The 24,732-nt window shown below is 39.9% G+C and overlaps 3 protein-coding genes across 4 annotated transcripts; 2 read left to right on the forward strand and 1 right to left on the reverse strand.

Annotated features, from left to right (window-relative positions):
- On the forward strand, window positions 1-1,894 carry LOC109197513 (GTPase IMAP family member 8-like). 2 transcript variants are annotated; one of them, XM_019352670.2, is made up of 4 exons: window positions 1-68; window positions 172-616; window positions 857-1,053; window positions 1,157-1,894. In XM_019352670.2, the coding sequence occupies exons 2-4, from the start codon at window positions 321-323 to the stop codon at window positions 1,771-1,773; spliced, it is 1,110 nt and encodes a 369-aa protein (XP_019208215.1). In that variant the 5' UTR covers window positions 1-68; window positions 172-320; the 3' UTR covers window positions 1,774-1,894. The 2 variants fall into 2 exon arrangements, with proteins under 2 accessions (XP_019208215.1, XP_019208214.1); XM_019352669.2 differs by having other exon boundaries at window positions 6-64.
- Window positions 1,895-20,891: 18,997 nt separating this feature from the next.
- Window positions 20,892-22,882, reverse strand: LOC109197387 (GTPase IMAP family member 8-like). Its single transcript, XM_019352373.2, has 4 exons — window positions 22,787-22,882; window positions 22,407-22,506; window positions 22,137-22,195; window positions 20,892-21,613 (listed from the first exon to the last, which is right to left on the reverse strand). Exons 2-4 carry the CDS (start codon window positions 22,481-22,483, stop codon window positions 21,027-21,029), a joined length of 723 nt encoding a protein of 240 aa, XP_019207918.1. The 5' UTR covers window positions 22,484-22,506; window positions 22,787-22,882; the 3' UTR covers window positions 20,892-21,026.
- Window positions 22,883-22,911: 29 nt separating this feature from the next.
- On the forward strand, window positions 22,912-24,386 carry LOC106096761 (GTPase IMAP family member 7-like). The gene is made up of 2 exons (XM_013265399.3): window positions 22,912-22,992; window positions 23,122-24,386. Exons 1-2 carry the CDS (start codon window positions 22,974-22,976, stop codon window positions 23,817-23,819), a joined length of 717 nt encoding a protein of 238 aa, XP_013120853.1. The 5' UTR covers window positions 22,912-22,973; the 3' UTR covers window positions 23,820-24,386.
- Window positions 24,387-24,732: the final 346 nt, after the last annotated feature.

Raw genomic sequence — 24,732 nt, forward strand, 5'->3', positions numbered from 1 at the left:
CACAACTCGCCTTCTGCACCTTGCTAAACTGGACTGAAGGACGTCGGACTGAGGATGTCTTCTAGTAGGTGAAATTTTTCTGTTAATAGTATTTGTTTAGTTGTTTTGCTGAAATGAAAAGAAATGCATAGGAAATGGGAAAATTAACCATGTGACTTATTGTTTTCACAGAAAGGAAGATTGTAATTGTTATCCTGGGAAGAGATGAAGTCTTGAAGAAAGCTCTAATAACCAACATCCTGGGAAAAGATTTATCCAAACTAAATAAAAGACAAGCTTTGAAAAAAATTGAGATCTATGTAAATGATATATATGAAGTCATGTTTACGCCAGACTTGTATGCAGAATTTAAGGACATACAAGACTTATTGTGTATTAATCGATATCCTGACATGTGCTTGCTGGTGGTAGAACATGGCTTTTCAGCAGACGATGCTCGGAAGCAGATAGAACATCTGAGCAATAAGACTGAAAAACCTACAGAAGAGTTTACAGTTTTGCTCCCACTGAGTTATAAACCCACAGATTACTCATTCATATCCTGCACCTTGGAACAGGTTTTCTGTGAACTCGACAGACTGGCTGAAGGCAGAAATCTGATGCTAACCAAAACAAAGTAAGGATGAAAAATAACATAATGCTTTATGGTATTTTCATGTATTTGTGGGAGAAGGTTGATATACTACTAAAACACAGGTATTATTTGAACATTAGGTGCACAGGTAATCGTGTTGTGGTGAAGGTGTGTTCCCTGGCTCAGCTGCAGGGGAGGATGGTGCAGTGAACTCAAGGGACAGTGTTGGTTGGAGGATCAGGTGGACATGAGTGAACTAATGACGTTTCTCCCTTTTTATAGTGAGGTCAGAGACCAGAGACGGGAGAGTGCGCAGACAGCTGGAAAGCCAGCGGATGTGTGTGCCGAACCAGGAAAACAGCCTATAAGTGAAAAACCATTAAAAACCATTAAACAACCACAGGAACAGAGTGCCGGGTCACGGCCATTTGTACCTCTTCCACGTTTGTCAGCACCACGCACTGTGACAGGAATGCCAGGTAAACCACAATCTCTACAGTGTCTTTCAGACTTGTTCAGACTGATATCAGTTGAACGTTCATTGTTCAAAAACTATGTTGATGTTTCTGAAATTCATTACAGGAATCAATACAATACAGCACTTCAATGCAGGAAAGCGTACCAGCAACAAAGTGAACCTTGTTCTCCTGGGAATGTCTGGCACTGGAAAGAGTGCCAGTGGGAACACCATCCTTGGAAAGCCAGTCTTCTTCTCTAGACCCAGTTCACAGCCAGTCACCAGAGATTGTGAGATAGCAGAAACAGAGATAAATGGCAAACATGTGCGTGTGATAGATACTCCAGACATGTTTGATGATGACATTGAAGAATCAGTTAAGAACAAATATCTAAAACGGTGCAAAGAGCTCTGTGAGTCACACCCTTGTGTGTTTGTACTTGTGATGCATATAAGTAGATTTACAGATGGTGAAAGAAACATACTGAAACAACTGGAAAAAGCTTTTGGGAGGAATGTTAAAGAACAAAGTGTTATCCTGTTCACTAAAGGAGATGATTTGCATCATGCTGGAAAAACACTGACTGATTTTCTGCATAGTTGCCAACCTGATCTGAAGGAAATGATTCAACAATTGGGCAACAGATGTGTTCTCTTTGAGAATAACAGATCAGGTTCTGCTCAGGTGGAAAAGCTGCTGGACACGGTGATCATGGTGTTAGAAAAACAGCAGAAATTATAATGTCATGTATCAGATCATGTCCAGTGTAAAGATATAAAAATGTTTGACCATGAAATTATGTGATGTCTTAAACCAGTAGATAAAAATCTTATAATTTTCATTTTTTATGTATTATTTTACTTTATTTCCTACAAATCAGCAAATGAAAGAGTAATGGATTTATAAATTATTTGGGGGGGGGGGGTTGTTGTTGTTTTTTGTGACTCTTGGTCAAGCAAATTAATAAAAGCTCTTAATTTTCTAATTTTGGAAAGTGCAATAGCAGCAAATTACTCCTGAATACAATAAAACTAAGTCATTCAGTGCATCTGGTGTCCCTTCAGATAAAGAGATCATTGTTAGATCCTTAGTTTTTTTTTTTTTTCTTTTTTTTTGGTCCTCTGTAAAAACATCTTAGGTATTCATGTTAATTTAATAGAAGTGAGGGACCTGTGGAGTCACTAGAGCAACTGTAACTGCTGATGTGTCGCCATCTACTGGACATTTGATTAATAGGCCAGAATAAAGAACTTTTGACGTTGATGCACTACTTAATTTAAATTATCCATCCATCCATCCATCTTCCTCTGCTTTATTGCGGGTCGCAGGGGCAGCAGCCTAAGCAGAGAAGCCCAGACCTCCCTCTCCCCAGCCACCTCCTCCAGCTCATCCAGGGGAACACCAAGGCGTTCCCAGGCCAGTCGAGAGATATAATCTCTCCAGCATGTCCTGGGTCTGCCCCGGGGCCTCCTCCCGGTGGGACATGCGCGGAACACCTCACCCAGGAGGCGCCCAGGAGGCATCCGTGTCAGATGCCTGAACTACCTCAGCTGGCTCCTTTCGATGTGGAGGAGCAGCGGCTCTGAGCCCCTACCGGATGGCTAAGCTTCTCACCCTATCTCTAAGGGAGAGGTCAGCCATCCTTCGGAGGAAGCTCATTTCCGCTGCTTGTATTCGCGATCTCGTTCTTTCGGTCACTACCCACAGCTCGTGGCCATAAGTGAGAGTAGGGGTGTAGATCGACCGGTAAATTGAGAGCTCTCTCTTCACCACGACGCACCGGTGCAGCGTCCGCATCACTGCAGCCACAGCCCCAATCCGTCTGTCGATCTCCGGCTCCCTTCTCCCATCACTCGCGAACAAGACCCCAAGATACTTGAACTCCTCCACTTGGAGCAGGAACTCATCCCCGATCCGGAGTGGGCACTCCACCCTTTTCTGGCTGAGAACCAGATTTGGAGGTGCTGATCCTTATTCTCGCTGGACTTAATTTAAATTACTTCAATTTTATTTATACAGCGCCAAATCACAACAACAGTCACATCAAGACAGTTTATATTGTAAGGTCAACCCTACAATAATACATACAGAGAAAAAACAAACAACATATGACCCCCTGTGTCCATGCGCTTTGTCCAGTGGGGAAAAAAGGGATAAAGGATAAATACTCAACCTTTATTTATTTATTTTCATTTAGAATATATGACTTAATATATTCAAATGTTTTTTCTTATGTTTACATTGATACAAAACCGTAGTAGTTCTATAAGTTTTTAAAATGAACATTAAACATAAAAAACTGTAAAACATATAAAACAGACAGAGTCGCTCTCATCATTTAAACCAGTTTACATCCAATCAAAGTCTGGCTTGAATTCTAAGCTGGAGATGATAATTTTTCTCACTGTTGAACTCCATCATTCTCTTCTAACTTTCAGGTACAGACAGAAAAATGCAGCTGCTTTATGTTAATTTAGGGGCATGGAAATTAATCAAGGAATCATGAAATCAGTGAATCATGCAAATGAATCAGAAATGTTCCCTCGTAACAAAACTCTTCAGGAATCACATTAAGATACAACAAGGTAGCTAAGTATTAGCCACTTCCAACAATTTTCATGCAACATGTCAGCACTAGTGCATAGGGCTGCATATGAAGGTTAAATTCTTGTTTTCCTGTAACAAGTTCCTGTATTCCCCTTAGACATCAAAAGTAAACTCTTGAAAATGAAACTAAATGTCTTTTTCTCTCTTTCATTGCCATATTTGAACCTAAAGGCTTTGATGCAAAGGGTTTCTTAAATGTTTTCTCTGCTGAAATTTGACCAAACCAAATTCAAATTTTGTTTGTCACACACATAATCATACGACATGTAGTGAAATGCTTATTGCTGTGCAATGCCCGACCAATGAAATTTACAAATTTTAAATTTGCATTTAGAAAAAAATTACAGAGGGAGAGGTAGTACGAGTTAGTAGATAAACGAGGTCTAACAGATGTAAGAACAATTTAGGAATTTAACCTAAAAAGTAAATACTAAACTAAGAGCTGAAGGTAAATTATAAGATTAAAAAAATTGAAATTGCAATTAACAATTTAAGAAAGTAATTATAAGAAATGTGCAAATAAACAGAGTGTGTGTGATCACTTGAAATGACTTGAAACCTGGTTCAGGGGTCAAATAGCATGAGGGAAGAAGCTCCTCCTCATTCTCTCTGCTTTTGCTTTAAGAGAGCAGAAGTGCTTCCCAGGCCTCAACAGTGAGAAGAGTCCATTGTTGGGATGGGAGAGGTCCATCATAATCTTCCTGGCTTTGGTCTTGCACCACTTGGTGTAAATGGCCAGATCAAAGCTGAAACCAGTATTTATGTACAAGTTCAACTCAACACAGTCATTGAGCTGTATAAAAATGCTAGTGTGGCACCATATGCTGGACATTTAATGCACAGTCTCTTTAACATTAATCGAATATTCAGGTCAATAATTTTATTCTTAAACTTCTCAATTTATAGATCAAATAGTTTTGCATTTGGACTGCCACAGAGCAGGGGCCAGAAACCTGAAGGCTATGTCTTCCAAGTTCCTAACCAAAGATATTTAGGAACTTGTGGTTCCTAAATATTACATTACATGGACCAACACATCAAATTCACCAGGGAGAATATGAAAAGTGGCAAGTTAGCCTATACGGTAAACCTACACATAAAGATCAGTATTTGAGGTTTGACTCTCATCATCCACTGGAGCAGAAACTGGGTGTCATCAGGACGCTACAACACAGAGCGAACACCATCCCCACTGACACAGCGGCCAGGGAGGCAGAAGAACAGCACATCAAGAAGGCCCTGAGTAAATGTGGTTATCCCAGCTGGACTTTTGTCAAAGCTGGAAAGGCACCTAAAGAAAGCTCCAGCCGATCCAGGAGAGAAGGACAACCGCTGCCCAAGCGGAAACCTGTAGTGATCCCATATGTGTCAGGAGTATCGGAACAGTTGAGACACATTTTTTCTAAACACCGGTACATCTTTTGCCATCTTACAATGCTGTGATTGCAGCCATTTCCCAACTCTCTGTGAATAGTATTCATGGCCATTGATGGGGGCAATCGTGGCTCAAGAGTTGGGAGTTTGCCTTGTAATCGGAAGGTTACTAGTTCGAGCCCCAGCTTCTACAGTCTCGGTCGTTGTGTCTTTGGGCAAGACATTTCCCCTGTTGCCCACTGGTGGTGGTCAGGGGGCCTGGTGGCGCCAGTGTCCGGCAGCCTCGCCTCTGTCAGTGCGCCCCAGGGTGGCTGTGGCTACCATGTAGCTGCCATCACCAGTGTGTGTGGGTGGATGACTGGATGTGTAAAGTGCTTTGGGGTCCTTAGGGACTAGTAAAGCACTATACAAATACAGGCCATTTACCTTTTTTTTTTTTTTATCATTGATCAGTGGTCTTTGATCAGGGGGTTTTGGTCAGTGGTTGTTGATCAATGGTCATGAGAATTTGCAGAATTATGATGAATGAACTGACCTTCCAGCCCATTGTTCCTTCAGTGGGCTGGTTTCAGTCATTATGCAAATGTACTGTTTATAAGATTGGGGAAACCTGCAGTCAGCTGAGACTGAAGAAGTCACTTGGATGAGTGACAAAACGTTTTTATTTATTTATTTATTTATTTATTTATTTATTCCACACATGGTAGAGCAATAATTCATTTCCCATACACAACCTTCCTTTCAATTAAAGTAACACTGTTTCCATGCAGGAGCAGGAAGAAGAATAAATTCTTACTGACACCTGCCCCCTATCTGTGATAATGCAAGTAGGCAACCAAAATTACACTCTGACAATATTCTGCACATAACAAACCAAACCAAATAGAACAATATACTCAACAATGAGCAATACCACAAAATATCAAACTAAAAGATAAATATTTTTTTTCTACAATTAAATTCTGTTCAACTTCTTTCTTATGCCTATGACTGTTGGACACATTTGCCTTTGTGTGGTTCGAGCAAACCGATGCTTAAAATAAAACTTCCTTCTGCTGTCCTCATTTTCTGAACACAATACAAATAAACTTTGTAACTTAAGAGGTAGTGTTTTATTTTTTGCAGACATTTAATTAATGTCTGTAATTTCACTATATCTTCTAGTTTTAATAATTCTGATTTTACAAACAAACTATTAGTGTGTTCTCTATATTTAACATTATGCATAATTCGAAGCGCTCTCTTCTGTAATAAATATAATGGTTTCATATTAATCACATATGTATTCCCCCGTACTTCAACACAATAACTCAGATAGGGTAGAAACAATGAAAAATATAATATTCTCATTGTCTTGTAATCTAATATATATCTTAGATTACCCATGATATAAATGCTTTTAGCCAACTTTTTTTTTAACATGTTCAATATGAGATTTCCACGTTAACTTGTCATCCACTATTACACCCAGAAAACGGAATTCTGTCACTCTTTCAATTAATACTCCCCCTATAGATAATACTATCTCTTCCTCCTTTACACGGTTTCCGAATATCATAAACTTTGTTTTTTCCAAATTCAGCGATAACTTATTTACATCAAACCTTTTTAAAAAAAAAAAAAAAAAAATCATTTCAATAACCATAATTTTAACCAATTCTTTCAAGTTTTCTCCGGAACAATAAAAATTTGTATCGTCTGCAAACAAAACAAAATGTAACATTTTTGACACATCACAAAGGTCGTTTATATATAAATTAAAAAGTTTTGGTCCTAAAACAGAACCTTGAGGGACCCCACATTCTATTTTCATTCTATCAGATGAATTGCCTAAACACTGCACATACTGAAACCTATTATCTAACTAACTGCTTAACCAGTTCAATACTGTTCCTCTCACACTATAAGTACTTAACTTAGAAATCAAGATGGAGTGTTGTAGAGTGTCAAAAGCTTTTTTTTAAATCAATGAAGACCCCTATAGTATATTTATTATTATGTGTTGCTGATGAAATGTCTTCAATAGTATTCGTTAATGCTATTGCTGTTGATCTGTTCCGTCGAAATCCGTACTGACTTTCACTTAACAGTTGATGTTTTTCAATGAAACTATCAAATGTTTGTACAAAGAGTTTTTCAAGCACTTTAGAAAACTGTGATAGCAATGATACTGGTCTATAATTATTAAAACTATGTCTGTCTCCTGATTTGTAAAGAGGGATAACTTTTGCCACTTAAAAATATAACAAAGAGGTTTTGACTATACAATCCACACTTTTTTATTTTTAATGGGTACACAGTAACCATAACGCATTAAAGCAATGGCATTAGGGAAACAAAGCTGTAAAAGACTTATAGTGTTATATTTAAGTCTGATCGTTCACATTTATTTTGAAATGCAGCTACTAAAATTATTGCAGTTTTATATCCCATGTATTGCCTTTATAAAAAGGTAATTTAAATGACATTGTGTTTTGATTTGTTTATTATTTATTTGCGGGGCTATTGCTGTCCGTGTCTGTATTTTGGTTTTGTATTTCTAGATCTTTGGTTTTTGTCCCATATGTTCCCTCTGTTTTGAAGTCAGTCATGTGAAGCCTGTGTCCTTGAGTCTGTGTACTTCCTGTTTTACTTTGGGTAGTCGTCAGTCTGTGTGCATCAGGATCTGTTTTGCTCTCCTTCAACTCGTCTTTGTAATTAGTGTCAGCTGTGTTTCCCAGGTGTTTGCTCTTTGTATTCTCAGTTTAGTTCAGTTTATATACAGCAATAACGCTGTTTTTCAGTTCACTTTCTGCCTCCGTGAGTCTGCATATTGGGTCCTTTTAATGCCAGCCTGCACACAGCCATGACACTAAGGTTTACTGAGAATGGTCCAAAAAATAGAAGCTATCCAGCAAGCAGCAGTTCTCTGTGTGAAAATATATTGTTGGTCTGGATGTGTCTAGCTGAAAAAGCATTGCCAAATCTTCAATAATCTCAAATTGTTTTTCAAAACATGAGAATCAGTTCACTGTATTCAAATGACATAAAACATGTCTTGATCCAATAGAGCACCTTTTCAATGTGGTGTAATTGGATATTTGATGTAATTCATGTATGTGAAGTTGCTAAGTCTGCAGGAACTGTCTAATATTTTCATTTCAAAATAGTGAAGAAAGTATCTGAGGAATGTTTCCTTCTTAAAGCTATGATACAAAGAATACCTATTTTAACCAGTTTAAATAGCAGCCTTACCTCAGGTGTGGTTCTAACGAATTCCAAAGATGCAATTGTGCAACTACTTCTTAAGAAACTTAGGCTAGATACAAACGCTGTTGAAAATTTTAGACCAATATCTAAGCTGCCATTTTTATCTAAAGTCTTGGAAAAAATTGTATATGACCAAATGACCCAGTACTTGAATGCGCAAAATGTTCGGGAGATTTTCCAATCTGGTTTTAAAGCAATGCATAGCACTGAATCAGTGCTATGCACAATCAATATATTTAATGATATATTTTTATCATGTGATTCTGGGGAAAGTGTCATTCTTATTTTACTCGATTTAACTGCTGCATTTGACACTGTAGACCATGAAATTTTAATCTCGCGTTTGGAGCAGTGTGTCGGTATAACAGGTGTGGCTCTGAAATGGTTCAGGTCTTACTTATCGCTTACAAACATGTCTGGAGGACGTCAAGTCGTGGTTGGTGCTAAACTTTCTTTGTTTTAATGATTCTAAAACTGAAGTAATGGTGTTCAGACCTGCCTCCACTGGTGTTCGGTGCATTAATTTGCAATTCTTGAGATCATTTTGTAAACCAGAGATTGTATATCTGGGTTTTAAAATGGATCCTGAACTTAAGCTTGAAAGCCAGATCGGGTTGGTTGTAAGGTCTAGTTTCTTTCATCTGAGGCAGCTGGCCAGAATTAAGCACTTTCTTGGGCGACAGAAATTTGAAACAGTAATCCATGCCTTTGTAACTGTTCGGCTGGATTACTGTAATTCTCTTTATTTTGGGGCAAGTAGACCTTCTGTTTTTCAACTGCAGCTAGTTCAGAATGCTGCTGCACACCTGTTAACTGGCACTGTATATGCGAGCATATCTCCCCAGTTTTATATTCACTTCAATTGGCTGCTCGTGCATTTTAGGATCCATTTTAAGCTGCTTTTATTTGTCTCTCAGGTCGGCAGACCAGCTCCTCTTGAGTGTGTCCAGGACCAAGGTTATTATCGTTAACTAAAACTAACGAAAACTAGAAGTGAAAAAACATTTTCGTTAACGGAAATAAAAATAAAAACGAAAAAAAGGAAAACTAACTAAAACTGTAATGAGTGTTCACAAAACTAACTAAAATTAACTGAATTTGTAGCAAAAATGCGTTTAATTTTCGTTGATGTGTGCGTGTCATACAATAGTCAAGGGTAAAAATGAAGTTTAGTTTCCAGGTTATGTTCTTGCTGTGTCTCATTATGCCAGCAGGTGGCAGTACGTTAGTCGAGTCGTCTGTGTCGCTGCTCCGTCCACGCGCAGAATCATGTCAGGAAAAGTCTGGAGAAAGCGCCAGAGTCCAATTTGGGATTACTTTGAATATGACTGTGTTTTGGATAAAGCAAGTGTCTTGTAGTGGAACGAGACAAATTATGAGGGACATTTCTAAAGGGAAAAAAATCCCACAAACCTTAAAGTGCACTTGAAAAGCTCACACAAAAAGGCTAACCTAGCTTACCTGGAGAAGGTAAGGGAGCACGCCCAACCCTCATCCCCAGAAACAGAAGCTAACACCAGGCAAGGCAGCGTGATGCATCCCGAGACAACAGGACTGGGATATCTACATAACTGTGTGAGTCAATTGCCTTCAAAAGGTTTATCAATTCACTTGAACCAAAATTACGAACACCCGGTGCTGCAAGAGTTAATAGTCTCATTGCGGTCAAGATATACATTTTATAGTTGCCTGGTATCAACGGTTGTTCATCTGCCCTAATTTATTTATTTATTTAAAGAACCCATAGGTGCGAATGTGAGTTGTCTGTCTCTGCGTGTTAGCCCTGCGACAGACAGGCGACCTGTGCAGGGTGCAGGGTATGGTAGCTGGAATAGCAACATACCCAAGGATAAGCAGAAGAGAACGACTGATATGATGAAACTGGGATTTTGTTACACTTAATTATTGCAAACACAACTAAAACTATAACTGAAACTAATCAAAACTAAACTGAAACTAAGGATTTTCAAAAAAATAAAAACTAAACTAGCAAACAATTAGTAAAAACTAATTAAAACTAATATAAAATTGAAAATCTGAAGTCAAAACTAAATAAAAATAAAAACTAATGAAAATTGCAAAACTATTAAAACCCTGTCCAGGACAAATCGTAAGCTGACAGGGGCTGTCAACTCATTCCAATTATGGAATGAGTTGCCTTTACATGTTAATTCAATTCAATTAAATTTTATTTATATAGTGCCAAATCACAACAAAAGTCGCCTCAAGGCGCTTTATATTGTACAGTAGATAGCACAATAATAAATACAGAGAAAACCCCAACAATCATATGACCCCCTATGAGCAAGCACTTTGGCGAAAAGTGGGAAGGAAAAACTCCTGTCAGGAGTTGCTGAGTGGAGGTGGAGTAGAGGACTCAAACGCAGGACTCACGGTGAAGGTTCAGGGTGTTCATTGTGAGGGACAAATGCCAAGAACAGGAGATGGCTGACTGACTGAATAACTGGACTGAAAGAACGGCTGACTGATCTGAACTGAAAGGCAAACGCAAGGAATGGACAGCAGTGACAACATCAACACGAACATCAATGACACGACAGCGAAGTGGTAAAACTGAGGAACTTAATTACACAGACTGGATGATGACGATAATTGGACACAGGCGAATACACAGCTGAACATAATGAAACAGGAAATGGCAGGAGTGGTGAAAACAGAACAGGAACTGAAAACCCTGACAACTCCCTTTTAACAGGAAGAAACCTCCGGCAGAACCAGGCTCAGGGAGGGGCGGGGCCATCTGCTGCGACCGGTTGGGGTGAAGAAGGAAAACAGGATGAAGACATGCTGTGGAAGAGAGACAGAGATTAATAACAGATATGATTCGATGAAGAGAGGTCTATTAACACATAGTGAGTGAGAAAGGTGACTGGAAAGGAAAAACTCAATGCATCATGGGAATCCCCGGCAGCCTACGTCTATTGCAGCATAACTAAGGGAGGATTCAGGGTCACCTGGTCCAGCCCTAACTATATGCTTTAGCAAAAAGGAAAGTTTGAAGCCTAATCTTAAAAGTAGAGATAGTGTCTGTCTCCCGAATCCAAACTGGAAGCTGGTTCCACAGAAGAGGGGCCTGAAAACTGAAGGCTCTCCCTCCCATTCTACTTTAAAATACTCTAGGAACAACAAGTAGGCCTGCAGTGTGAGAGCGAAGTGCTCTAATAGGGTGATATGGTACTACAAGGTCATTAAGATAAGATGGGGCCTGATTATTTAAGACCTTGTATGTGAGGAGCAGGATTTTGAATTCAATTCTGGATTTAACAGGAAGCCAATGAAGGGAAGCCAAAACAGGAGAAATCTGCTCTCTCTTTCTAGTCCCTGTCAGTACTCTTGCTGCAGCATTTTGGATTAACTGAAGGCTTTTCAGGGAGTTTTTAGGACATCCTGATAACAATGAATTACAGTAGTCCAGCCTGGAAGTATTAAATGCATGAACTAGTTTTTCAGCATCACTCTGAGACAGGATATTTCCAATTTTAGAGATGTTGCAACAGGCACCTTCCTTATCTGTTTTTAAATCCCGTCTTAAAACATATTTATTTACCTTGGCTTTCAGCACAGCAGGACTTGATGTCTCTTAATATGTTCCTTATTAATTATATTATTTTTAATTTTAAGATATTCTATATATAACTGTTTTCTCTTTGTTTTATATTTGTAGGACTTTGGTCAACATTGTTGGATGTAAAGTGTGTTAAAAAAAAAAAATGCTATGCTGTGCTAAAGCCAGTTCTGGAGGAAAAACGGGTCCATCCCATTAGTAGCAAGATGAATCTAATGAAGTGGCGAGTGTAATAGTAATGGCTTGTTTGTAAAAGCCAAAAATAAAACAATTTCAGCATTGTGTATTGTAATGTTTGGGTCTCCAAATGATAATGAGAAGATTTATTTTGCATGTATAACTGCGTATCCAATTCTTGGTTGTGGAATGGTGGATTTAGGCCAGCTTTCATAGGACACAGTTTTTGTCAATTCTTGTCTGTACAAGTGGACATCACACAAAAAGAAACAGCTTTGGTGTGTTTTCTACTAGTTGGGATGACTCTGGAAGAATATGCTGACAACATGTTTTTGACAGTTTTTGGACATTTGCTCACTAAGTAAGACATTTTCCATAATTAAAAAGAAAAAAAAAGTGAATTCCATGCTGTTTATGAGTGTATTGTTTTGTATGGTAATATATTGTTAAAGTTCATTTTTAAGGGTTTCTCAATTGTTTCGTGTTCTTGTATTAAAATTTAAGTTTAATGAAAACAACTCAAATGCAAAAACCAAAATGATTATCACTGTATTGATTGTATATGTAATATATGAAGACAGTTAAATAGTGAAACATATATTATGCAAAGAATTATGAGGTGCGTACTTAGTAATTACTTGGGCTTCTACAATACTTAAAATCATTTTTCTTTCCCTGTAAAATACCTAGAAGTTAGGCAAGATTAAGTAACTCCTTAATACGGCCAGCACCTCAGAAAGTACAAGGTACTTACAGTGTAATTGTTTCAAGGTTTCAGCACTTTTTTGCCCACAAATTGCACGTAAAAGCAGGGTACTCGCACCTTAGTGGCAGGTTTTACAGTGTACTTGCTACATTGATTCTTGTAAAAACCAGACTTGTTGCCCATAAATTACATAGAACTATAGCGTGCTTGCCCCTTATTTACAGGTCATGTCATGTCAAGTGTTATCAATCCTGTGACCAACTTAAGTCATGAAAACATAACAGCCATTGCACACCAACCAAAACTGCTATAGAAAGCCATCATAACGGTAACATCTCCTGGGTCTAGGTGCGATTTCCTCCTCTGGGGGTGAGGGTACCTGGATCTGGAGTATAGAGTATGTTTGGGGGGTGTGATTGTGTGTACAATGTCCATTTGTGTCTGTCTTTACGTTGGGTGAGTGCTGAGTATTTGTATATGTGTGCATGAGGGTAGGAATGCATGTTTGTGTCTGTGTGTGCCTGTTTGTCTGTGTCTATATGTCAGGTCGGATCTCGAAGTCCACCTCTCTGGCACCATCTCAGGCCCTCCAAAGTATGGAAGCCTTTTTCCCCTCACCACACTCCCTGCTGGTGGCTGATGGTATCCGGTGCTGGGCGCTCAGGTATGTACCTGCTGGATGGCGGGACCTGACGCCTGTGGCTCAGTCGGGCCTCTTCTGGGGTGCGGGGACCCTCAGGCCTCTGGCTTCTGGGCCTATGGCTCGGTTCATTCTGGCACAGCTGGGAGGGTCCCAGGAGGGTGGCACGAATGGCCCTCCGGTGGTCCTCCTTGGGCTCTCGCACTCTGGAGCCTCTGGATGTCTGGGGCCTTGATCTCCTCCATCCCTGCTTCATGCCCTGGGGGACGGGGCTATGGCTCCCCACACGCTCTAGCAGACCGTTACGTGGAGAAACTTTTTTTTTTTTGTCTGTCCCATTTGGTTCTTTAGCCGTCAGAATTGTTGTCTGAAGACCAACAAGGATACCAAATGGATTTGTTTTGCCAAATGGATCATCATGGCATTGCCGTATTGGTCCATTTGATCAAACTTTGTTGTTATTATTTATTTTATTTTCAGTTGTTACAGATGGGACAGACATGACTGGGGGATGGGAAAGGGAGGAAGGAAAAGAAAAACTGTTATGCCTTTTGGTCAAAAGTCAGTAGTTAGTGCATAATCTGATTAAGTTACGTAAGCAAGGTGATAAATAAGTTCAAAGTTAAGAAATATTATGTGATTCATGCTAAAAACAGTTAAAATGTGTGGGTTTGATTGTTGTTTGAATTTGCTCAGAGTGAGTCATCGTTATCACAAGGGATATTTGTATTGTACCTGTGGAAATGGGAGCGAGGGAGCGCTCTGATCAATAACCTATCTTTGACGTATTTTCTCCGTGAACGCTGTGAAAAGTGCTTCGGCAGTATTAAAACAGTGAATAAGTTCATGTACATGCTAAAAGTGCCCTACACGCTTGTACCTTGGGAAACGTTCGTCTTTGTGAGTATTAATGTGTTCCGAAATAACTTTTATATGTGTTTACATGGAGTGAACTGTGATGCTAATGTAACGCACGTGTTAAGCTAGGCTAATCTTTAAGTTTCTCATTAAGATGTTAGCTAGCAATTTATTTTCACCTTCTGTATATTTCAGTTACAAATAAGAAATAGCAAGGAGAAGCCTTGAGAGAGATAAGGCTTTAAAGGATCTTCATTAAAAGCAAGAAAAGCAAGCCTTGTATGGAAGATCTCGTCTATTTTGTTTGCTGGCTGTCTAGCTTCACATGGTCACGTTTCGTGAGGGTAGCACAAAAACAGAAGGGAAAAGGGACAGTGAGAAAGGGCACTTACAAAGACAAAGAGAAAAAAAAATCTCCTGGATCACCTGTTGAGAGAAAAAGAAGAGAAAACAAGCAAAAAAACCCAAAACAAAGCAACATGCTAAACACAACACCGTCACGTTAATCTAGCTAAGTGTGAACAGCAGTAAATACTAAATATTGAAAGTTGTTGTGCAGCACGCAGGACAGACAGCGCACAATGTGCTTTGAAGTAGCAGCTAAGAAAGGTGTAGTTTATGTCTACGAACAGTGAACACCTGTGTGCACACCTGTGTGGATCAGCGCGCTTGTATACAAAAGGTTTCCCCATGTAATGGTCTGCTAGTGGGTGTGGAGGGCCATAGCCCCGTCCCCCAGGGCATGAAGCAGGCATGGAGGAGATCCAGGCTCCAGACATCCAGAGGCCCCAGAGTGCGAGAGCCCAAGGAGTACCACCGGAGGGGCATCCGTGCCACCCTCCTGGGAAGGGCTGAGGAGATCCCGAGACGAGGGGTCACCCGGTAGCCACGGAGCAGAAGCCAGAGGGGGCTGCACTGGCGTGCCCGCCGGCTCTGCCGGCAGCCAGCTGTGCCAGAGTGAACCGAGTCGCAGGCCCCGAGGCCGGAGGCCCGAGGGCCCCCTTTGCCCCGGAAGAGGCCTGACCGAGCGCCAGGCACCAGGCCCCGCCAAGTAGCCTGGTGCATACCTGAGCGCCCAGCCCCAGACACCAAGAACCACCAATGCACCAACCCCTGAGGGCATCAATTACCGGCAGGGAATGTGGTGAGGGGAGATAGGCCTCCACAATTTGGAGGGCCTGGGAGTTCCCAGGGAGGTGGAGTCTAAGACCCGACCTGACATATAGACACAGACAAACAGGCACACACAGACACAAACATGCTTTCCCACCCTCATGCACACATATACAAACACTCATCACTCACCCAACGTAGGGATAGACATACATGGACATGTACACACAATCATACTCCCCAAACATACTCTATACCCCGGGTCCAGGTACCCTCGCCCCCAGAGGGGGAAACGGCACCCAGACCCAAGAGAGTGACCCTTTCCCCCGGGGTGGAGGCAAGCAGGCCGCCCCACGCTCCGCAGCAGCAGGGAGGCCAATCGGACAGCCAACACCTCCTCCCAGCCCCCCGCCCCAATGGCTAGTAGAGACTGTGTGAAGACCCCATACCTCCCTCCTCCCGCTCATGTGTAGTGTTGCTGCGTGTTGTTCTAAAGTGCATTTAAAACAAGGGAGGGCATGGTGCTGCTGCCAGAGAGCATTAGGTGTTAGCACGGCCCCTCCCGAGAACCCTCAATATCTACATGGATTTAAAATTGAGAGGTGGGCACCGGTGCCAGAGGTGGTCACCCTCAAGTCCCTATATATATGTGTGTGTTATGAGAGTGTGAATAATGTGGATGTCTAAGTTGTGGAATAAAATTGAGGCACGGGTGGCCAGAAGGGGACAGAGGGGGGGGAATGCCTCCCCTGCACCCTGGTGACACACCCGCACCCCAAGGCCCTACCTGTGTGGGTGGGTGTGGTGGAGCGGGAAGAGGGAGGCAGCCGGGAATGGGGAGGAAAAGAAGGGAGGGGCAAGATGCCCCTCCTTAGGGCCAGCTCCCCGGCTGACCCCAGTAGGCACCCCCGTCCTCTGGTACCCACCAAGGCAAGGGAGCCCAGGCCCATCCAGACCGGGGCCTATGGCAGCAGCACCGCTAAGCCCCACAGGACCTACCCCACCACAGAGGAAACTTGGGAGAAACATTTTTAATACAAGCACGCTGATCCACACAGGTGTTCACTGTTCATAGACACAAACTACACCTTTCTTGGCTGCTCCTTCAAAGCACATTGCTGTCGGTCCTGCGACAACGTTCAGTATTTTTGTATTTGTATTTTTTGCTTGTTTTTTTCTCTTTTTCCTTTTTTGTTCTCTCAACAAGTGATCCAGGAGATTTTTCTCATTTTAAGTGCCCTTTCTCACTGTCCCTCTTCCCCTCAGTTTTTCTTTCCTTCATCTTTCTTTCTCCCTTTCCCATCCCCCAGCCAAGTCTGTCCCATCTGTAACAACTGAAAATAAAATAAAATAAATAATAACAAAAAGAAAGCCATCATAACTTTGATAAATATTCAGTAGTAAATTACTTTACAATCAAGTTTCCCTAAATCTGACATCTTCACTATCCTCCCTACCATACTGTATTTTCAGTATCTGAAGTAATATTTTTATATTTTGTAATATTTTTCCCAAAATATTGACTCAAAAAGTGTCTGTTGCAAAATAGAACCAAAGTTTAATATAAACAAAAAGACGGTTTGAAGGTGCCCGTCCCTGACAAGGATCAAGGCAGTACTTGACAATGTTTCACATTCTCATAAAAAATACAGGTGGAAAGTAAAGTTCAACAGTTTCACGATTCCTTAAAACCATCTTTCCTTTTTTTTCACCCCATACTAGAAAAATCCACAGACAGTTTTCAAATTTCACCCTATGGCTCTTGAAACAAAGTCACTTATAAAGAAATAATGATTTTTCACCTCTCCAGTTGCTTATTATCCAGGCCCCGTAGAGTATCGTGACCCAAAAGACATAGAACCTACACAGATAAAAAAAACTTGTTCAAGAGTATAAAACTTAAAATATTTTTTTTATTTGTGCATTTTGTGTCACTTTTTAAAAAGTCACAAAATTTCTAAATAAAAGAATAATAGGGTATTTTTGATGCAGTAAAATGCCAAAACAGACTAAATTTGACCTTTTTTCATGTTTTGGGAGAAATTAAAAATTTTAAAAAGTTTATTTACAGAATTAATATTTTTGATGAATAGGAGGTGAGCACCTGGGCAGGAACTATTTCCATCAGGAGTACTCAGGAAGGGGCTGCAGTGAGGGAGGCATATTATTAGTGAGGCGAGCAAGCAAACATTTGCAAAAGCAATGAGATAAGAAAGTGAAAGAGGCAGAAGAAACTCAATATTTAACCATTTTGTGTAAAGAAGAGAATCTATTAACAAGAGAAAATTGTAGTATATTAGATAGATTTGGTTCAGTCCACTGCAGTGCAGTACCTGTAATGCCTACATGATCTAATCAGTGTAATAAAATATTATGTTTGCAAAACTTGTAAAAAAAAAATGTATATATTTACAACTTATATATTATTGCATTTAAACTTGTGAAAATGATTAGTTAAACACGTGCTTGGTTTTTACAGTGAGAAAAACTTCTTGTTTTCTGTGTAATTTCCACAATTGTTTTTTTTTTAAGAATCATACTGTATTTTGAAATCACTTTATAGGCAAATCTGGCACTTTTACTAAGTCTGGCATTATCCCTACCCTTCATACCATACAGTACCTTTAGCATCTGAAGAAATATTTTAATATTTTCCCCAAAATACTGACTCAAAAAGTGTGTTACAAAACAAAAAAGTAATGTAAATAAAAAGATGGCGTGAAGGTGACAAGCCCCTAACTCAGAGGCAGCACCGGTCCATGTGTACATTCCTTAGTGACATACTTTAGTTTCAGTTTCAAATAACTGTTTTTATCCCCATGGGACAATTAAGAACAACATATACAGGTAAACAGATTCATACAAAGCGTGGTGTATAAATGCCAGGGATTGAAATAGGTAAATATACAAGTTTCAATATTAATATCTACAAGAATATGTGAGTGCAGCACTATGGACAATCCCTACTGAGGCCATCACCGAAACCAACCAGTTGACATACAGCACAGCAGTAGTGATCAGTGAGATTCTTGTCTACAAGTTGAGCCACAGCCACAAGAAGCAACACTAACTATTGGAGCTGCAGAAAGGTGCAGTGAAGAAGGAGCCTAAGAAGTACAGCAAGCTGCCTATACCTAAGCCTTAGAATCTGCCAAACAAAGACTAACAGCCTTTGCCAGCCGCTTGAACAGGTATACCAGAGACCTAAAAGGCAAGAGGAAAAAACGGCTCTACTCCACTGAACCATCTAAAGTATACTCCCAGGGGCAGGTGAACAATATGAAAACAGCCCAACCAAAGCTGGAGACAGAGCAATACTGGAAGAGCAAATGGGAGAAGATTCAAGATTAAAGAGCTTTATTGTCAATACAGTAGTATATACAGTATACAGTGTACCGAAATGCTGTCTCACCCTAAGCCCCCCATGGTGCATTTATAAATATATAAAGGATATATCTCCAAGAGATATAAAACTAGGAATTACAAATAAATAACATGCTAAGTTTCAGTAAAAATTAAGGGATAAAAAGGTACTAATTACTAACTATACAGTTCTGTACAATACTATAATGGTAACTATACAATATTAACTGTACGATAAACAAAGACAGGACAGATACAATACAAAGTGGAATGTGCAGTAGGTATTGAATACCAGTTTCAAGAGAAGCATGCAACTCATAATGGAAATGCTTAGTGGCTAGTGGTTCTAAACGTAGACCACAGTAACTTCTTTGTACAGGGTCCAGTAACCATTACAGTGGCAAACAGCCAAGACAGGGTCTTCAGTATGAAGAGTTCGACAGCACTGTGCCCTCACATTAGTCACGCTTACTGGATGAAGAAGCTTGCTGCACTCCATGAGCATCTGGCAACACAAATAAACCAGCTGCTAGTCAACAAAAGACACCCAGAAAGGCTAACTGAAGGCTAGACAGTCATGATCCCCAAGGAACACCAGAAGAGACTAGTCCCATTCAAATGCTGTCTGATAACCTGCCTCCGTACCACATGGAAGCTCCTGTCAGGCATCATAGTGACTAAGATGAACAGTCAATAAATCTGTGGGAAATAAAATGGAATTGGCAGGAACAACAGCGAAGCGAAACACCCGTTACTTATCCCAAAAAATAGTATATTCTATTCATCTGGACATGGCAGTGGGAGAAACATTTCAATACTCATCCAACTGACTTCTTCAGACTGATAAATAGAATCCACTTTTTGGAGATTTCCTTACCCAGATGATTGAGCATGCATCAAGACCAGCTACTGGTAGACTGAGCAGTCGCCCGAGGCTGTAAAAACAGATTGACCAACAAGTGCACCTCCCAAATGACTGCAAGAAAGCCTATGACTCAGTAACCCCCCAGATGTATCCTGGAATGCCTCCTATACAGGATCAACAGGGAACAGAAGTCAAGAGCTCAATAAGGATGTGGCAAACAATACTAGAGGCCAATTTCAGCCATTGGCACAAGTCACAATGAAGTGCAGGATCTAACAAGGAGATGCTCTATCCCCATTACTGTTCTGCATAGGCCTGAATGCCCTCAGCCAGATCAAGAGTGGCTACAGATACTCACTACAGAATGGACTTGAGGTGTAGTCAGATGGTGACAAAGAGAGGAAAAGTAGGCAGAACAGTGGGTATTGCACTACCAGAAGGCAACATTGCAGACATAGAGGACAGCTACAAGTACCTGGGAATCTCACAGGCAAATGTAAAGCACAAAGAGGCTGAAGAAATTGCAAGAGCATTTAAAAGTAAAATGGGAGGGGGCACTTTCAGCTCATAGGGGGTCAAATGATTGTTGGATTTTTGTTTGTATGTATTATTGTAGGGTTTGCTTTATAATATAAAGTGACTTGAGGTGAGTGTTGTTGTGATTTGGTGCTGTATAAATAAAAATTTAATTGAGTTTCTCTCATATTGTGTTATCTTCGTCTGCTCCCTGTTACATCCAGAATTTAATTTACAGACAAGGTTCACATATGCCTCACATATAAGGTTTTGAATAATTAGGCCCCATCTTGTCCTTAACATGTTATAGTACTGTATCACCCCAATAGAGCACTTTCCTCTAATAATTAGTTAAATGGACTGGTTCTAGGACTTTTCTACTCCAACCAGGTGCCCAAAAAGCATTAGAAGTGCTTTCTGTCTAACATTCACACTATGATGGCTGTATTGGAGTGAAACTTGGGCTAAGTAGCAGATGGGGATCAAACCACTTGGAATCCGATTAGTAGCTTTCTGCTCTACCTACTGAGCTTAATCACTTACTGCCCATTGCTTACTTGTTGTTCCTGGGATATATATTATTTAAAATACCTTACAATATTATGCACCTTGAGGCGATTGTTGCTGTGAATTACCACCATATTAATAAAACTGAATTGGAACATAGAACAGTGAGACACTTTGTATTGAAAATCTTAGCTTTATTGAATTAGTTTGTTCCAGTTTACAAGGGTTAACAAGCTGTCATTGCCTGATTTGAAAGAAGTCTATAAAAACAATAAAGATAATTATCGTGTTGTCCGGATTTTAATTCATATGAGCTTTATTAAAGAAATCAACAAAATTCATATTTACATTTGTTTTACATCATCTACCAGTAGAAGATATCGACTCACTATCTTTACACAAAAGAAAAACAATAGTTTCCAAATACTTAAAGTTATAAATTCTTCTGGTCTTCGAGTATTGTGTTTACCTTCTCCATTAGTTTTTCAACCTGAGCAGGACCTGATTTGTTGTTCTCAAAGAGAACACACCTGTTCCCACATTTTTCAACCATTTTCTTCAGATCAGGTTGGCAAGAATGAAGAAAATCCTCCAAACCAATTCCTGCCTGCTGCAAGTCGTTTCCTCGGGTGAACAGGATGATTGTTTGTCCGCTAACTTCCCTCCCAAAATCTTCTTCTAACTTTTCCATTATGTCTCTCTCACCATCTGTAAATCTGCTCACATGCATCACAAGTACATACACACATGGTCCTGACTCACAGAGTTGTTTGCACCTTTTCACATGTTTGCCTCTAACTGATGGTGCAATGTCATCATCAAACATATCTGGGGTATCAATCACACGTACATGTAAGTCATTGATCTTAGTTTGTCCATTCTGGCACTTTGTGGTGACCGGCTTTGAACTGGGTCTAGATATGAAGTGTTTCTTTCCAAGGATGGTGTTCCCACTGGCACTCTTTCCGGTCCCTGCCACTCCCAAAACAACAAAGTTCACTGTAGTGCCAGTGTGTCTTCCTGCATAGATGACCAATAATAATGTAAATGAAAAATCTTATTATGCTACATAATGCTTTATATACAGGGGTGCACATAAGTGGTCCGCAGGTGCGCATTCGCTGTCAAAATAAAAGACACGCACCAGATAAGAAGTTAATACGCACATTTGCGTACATAAGATTTTCTGAAGGAGGACAGACATTTGGTTAGAATTCTTAAATATGTCGAAGAAGCTCCTTTAAGCAATTACTTTGGTGTTCCTCCACCTCCAAAGAAATGTCAGAAGGAGTCCAAACCGCAAAAAAGTGGTTGCAGGGGGTGAGCTGGCTTCAAACAAATGATGAACGCACAGAGATTTGGTGCAGAATATGCCGTGAAAATCCCACTCTAGCGGACAAAAACAGTGCCTTTTATATGTACGCAAACGGGCATTACAACTTCTTATCTGGTGCGAGTCTTTTATTTTGACAGCAAATGCGCACCTGCGGACCACTTATGTGCTCCCCTGTTTATATAGTACTTAAAAGAGATTGTGGTTTACCTGTCTTTGCCTCATCAGTGTGCTGTCTTCGTATACAGTGTAATCCATGGGCCCAACAACTAGTAAGTGACAGCAAAAATACAAATTCACCTGGAAGCTGGTTCTTGTTTCAAGTTATTACTATAATTGTATGCACACATTTCAGAGCATCACTATAAACTACATTTATAAAATATTTCATAGCATGTATGTACGCTGTGCAAAGACACTATTCTCACAATTAGATTTAACATTTAGGCCAAATCAAAAGTGTTCCACTTTAAGCTTTACCTCATATTGGCTGTCACCAGTTGTCTGTCTTTAGTCACATTGCTTCTGTCTTGCGCTTTGCTGAAAAGGCTTCCCATGATGCAGGATTTAAACGAATAATCTGTGGATGTTTATATGTCAATGCCAGTACAACTCTGAACTCTTCACTTTTGTTTATGCTAATGTAACAATTTAGTATGTCTCAGTTTACTCCAGAAGCTTTTTGAGATAACTCAGATAAATCTTAAATCTATAGTTAACAATGCTCTCTTAAGAGAGTTATCATGACAGATGTAAAAATATTTTTTTCTATAAGAAATCAGAAACCTTTTCTCTCATTACTAAATTAAACTGTTTTCTTTTAATTGCCACAAAACATAGAACATACAAGGACAACTTACATTGAGTGGCAGTTCTTTGGTCTGTTGAAGCAAAACTCTGTCTGACACTGTCTAAAGTCTGCAGACTGCTGTTCTCTGACTGTAAAATACTGGAGGAGGCGTGTCATCTGTTGAGCTATAAAAAGCACCATGTTGCGGAGCAGTTTTAGCATTCAACTCTCACCTGTGCAGTGACAACAGTGAAAAAATGGCTTTAATTCCAGCAGGTAAGACTTATTATTAATCATTGTTTTTTAAATTACTTTCCTAAAGTGTGAAAATTTCTCAGTTTCACTTTGGTTCTTGTACAACTCTTGTGTACATGGGTTAAATCAAATGAGTGAATTGTGTTTCAGGTCCTGATTTGAGGATTGTGACGATTGGAAAAACTGGTGTGGGCAAGAGTGCTGTTGGGAACACCATCCTGGGATATGAGCGTTTCAGATCTTGTCCTTTATCTGCATCAGTGACTGAGTTCTGTCAAAAAGCTTGGGTACAGTGGGGGAAGAGAGTAGTTAGTGTTGTAGACACACCAGGGATCCTGGACACTTCAAAATCAGATGAGTTCATCAAAAGTGAAATCGTCAAATGTGTTGAAGTCTCCTCTCCCGGTCCTCATGTGTTCCTGTTGGTCATCCAAATCGGCCGATTCACAAGAGAAGAGAAAAACTCAGTGGAAGCCCTGCAGGAGCTGTTTGGCCCCGAGGCAAACAAGTACATGATTGTGCTCTTCACCCGTGGTGGTGATCTTGGAGGCATATCCATAGAGCAGTATGTACGTGACGCTGAGCCAGGGCTAAAGCGCATCATCCAAAGCTGTGGAAACAGGTACCACGTCTTTGACAACACCAGCAGAGACAGAAAGCAGGTGGTGGAGCTCATCAAGAAGATCGACAAAATGGTGTCAGTAAATAAGGGCACGCACTACACAGACGCCATGTTTCAAGAGGTGGAGCAAGCGCGCAAAAAGGGAGTAACACTGGAGCAGTATAGGTTCACTGAGTCTTTGTGTAAACGTATCAAACTTTTTCGGATCATTCTTGGGAAAGATTAAATTATTGTGGTTAATTGTAATTATTCTATTCTAATCAGGGCAGCTTTTATACCTACCTGAAATATACAGTTTGTTCATGATGACACACATTGTGTAGGATCAATTGTTGATTATCCCATAAAGAAATAATAAAATAAAATATTATTGATTATGAGAGTTTATCTTTTGACTTTGAAGAAGAACGTATTTAAAAGTGAAATAATGATCATATAATCATCATCATTATATGATATTCATAATATATGCTGTGCTATTAAAGTATTTATTGTCTCTGTTGCATCTATTCTGATTTGTATATGCGTATCAAATCATGGTGGTTACGTCTGAGATTAAAGATTTAGTTAATTAAATATTTTATGTATGCCTACATTTCTAATATTTTAGAACTCAGGCTGCGAACCCCTCTCACAGCCTGAGATCATCTAATCAAAGGCTGCTGGTAGTCCCACGAACACATTTTAAGACCAGAGGTGATAGGTCTTTTAGAGCGGTGGCCCCCAGGTGGTGGAATGCTCTCCCTCCATCATTACATTGCCTTGACTGTATTTATTCATTTAAAAAGCAGCTTAAGACTCATTTATTTACATTGGCTTTTAATTAAATTTGTACTGTATGTTTGATTTTTGTTGTATTTTATGTATTTCGGTTTTTATATTACTGTGAAGCACTTTGTGGTTTTTATCCTGTGAAGAGCGCTATATAAATAAATTGAATTAAAATTGAATTGAATGTAAATGGGAACTGTGGATGGTTGTCTGATTTAAAAAAATTATGAATTCAGTTTCTAATGAGAAGTTTTTATTTTGGGTCTGTTCTGCTCTGGCTGTTTGTATTAGAACATATTATGGAAAGTTATCTATAGGCTCATTATTATTTGACAATTATTCATTTAAAGCTTCTAGCCTAATAAAAA

This window comes from Oreochromis niloticus, linkage group LG9 (assembly GCF_001858045.2).
Source record: "Oreochromis niloticus isolate F11D_XX linkage group LG9, O_niloticus_UMD_NMBU, whole genome shotgun sequence".
Classification (NCBI taxonomy): domain Eukaryota; kingdom Metazoa; phylum Chordata; class Actinopteri; order Cichliformes; family Cichlidae; genus Oreochromis; species Oreochromis niloticus.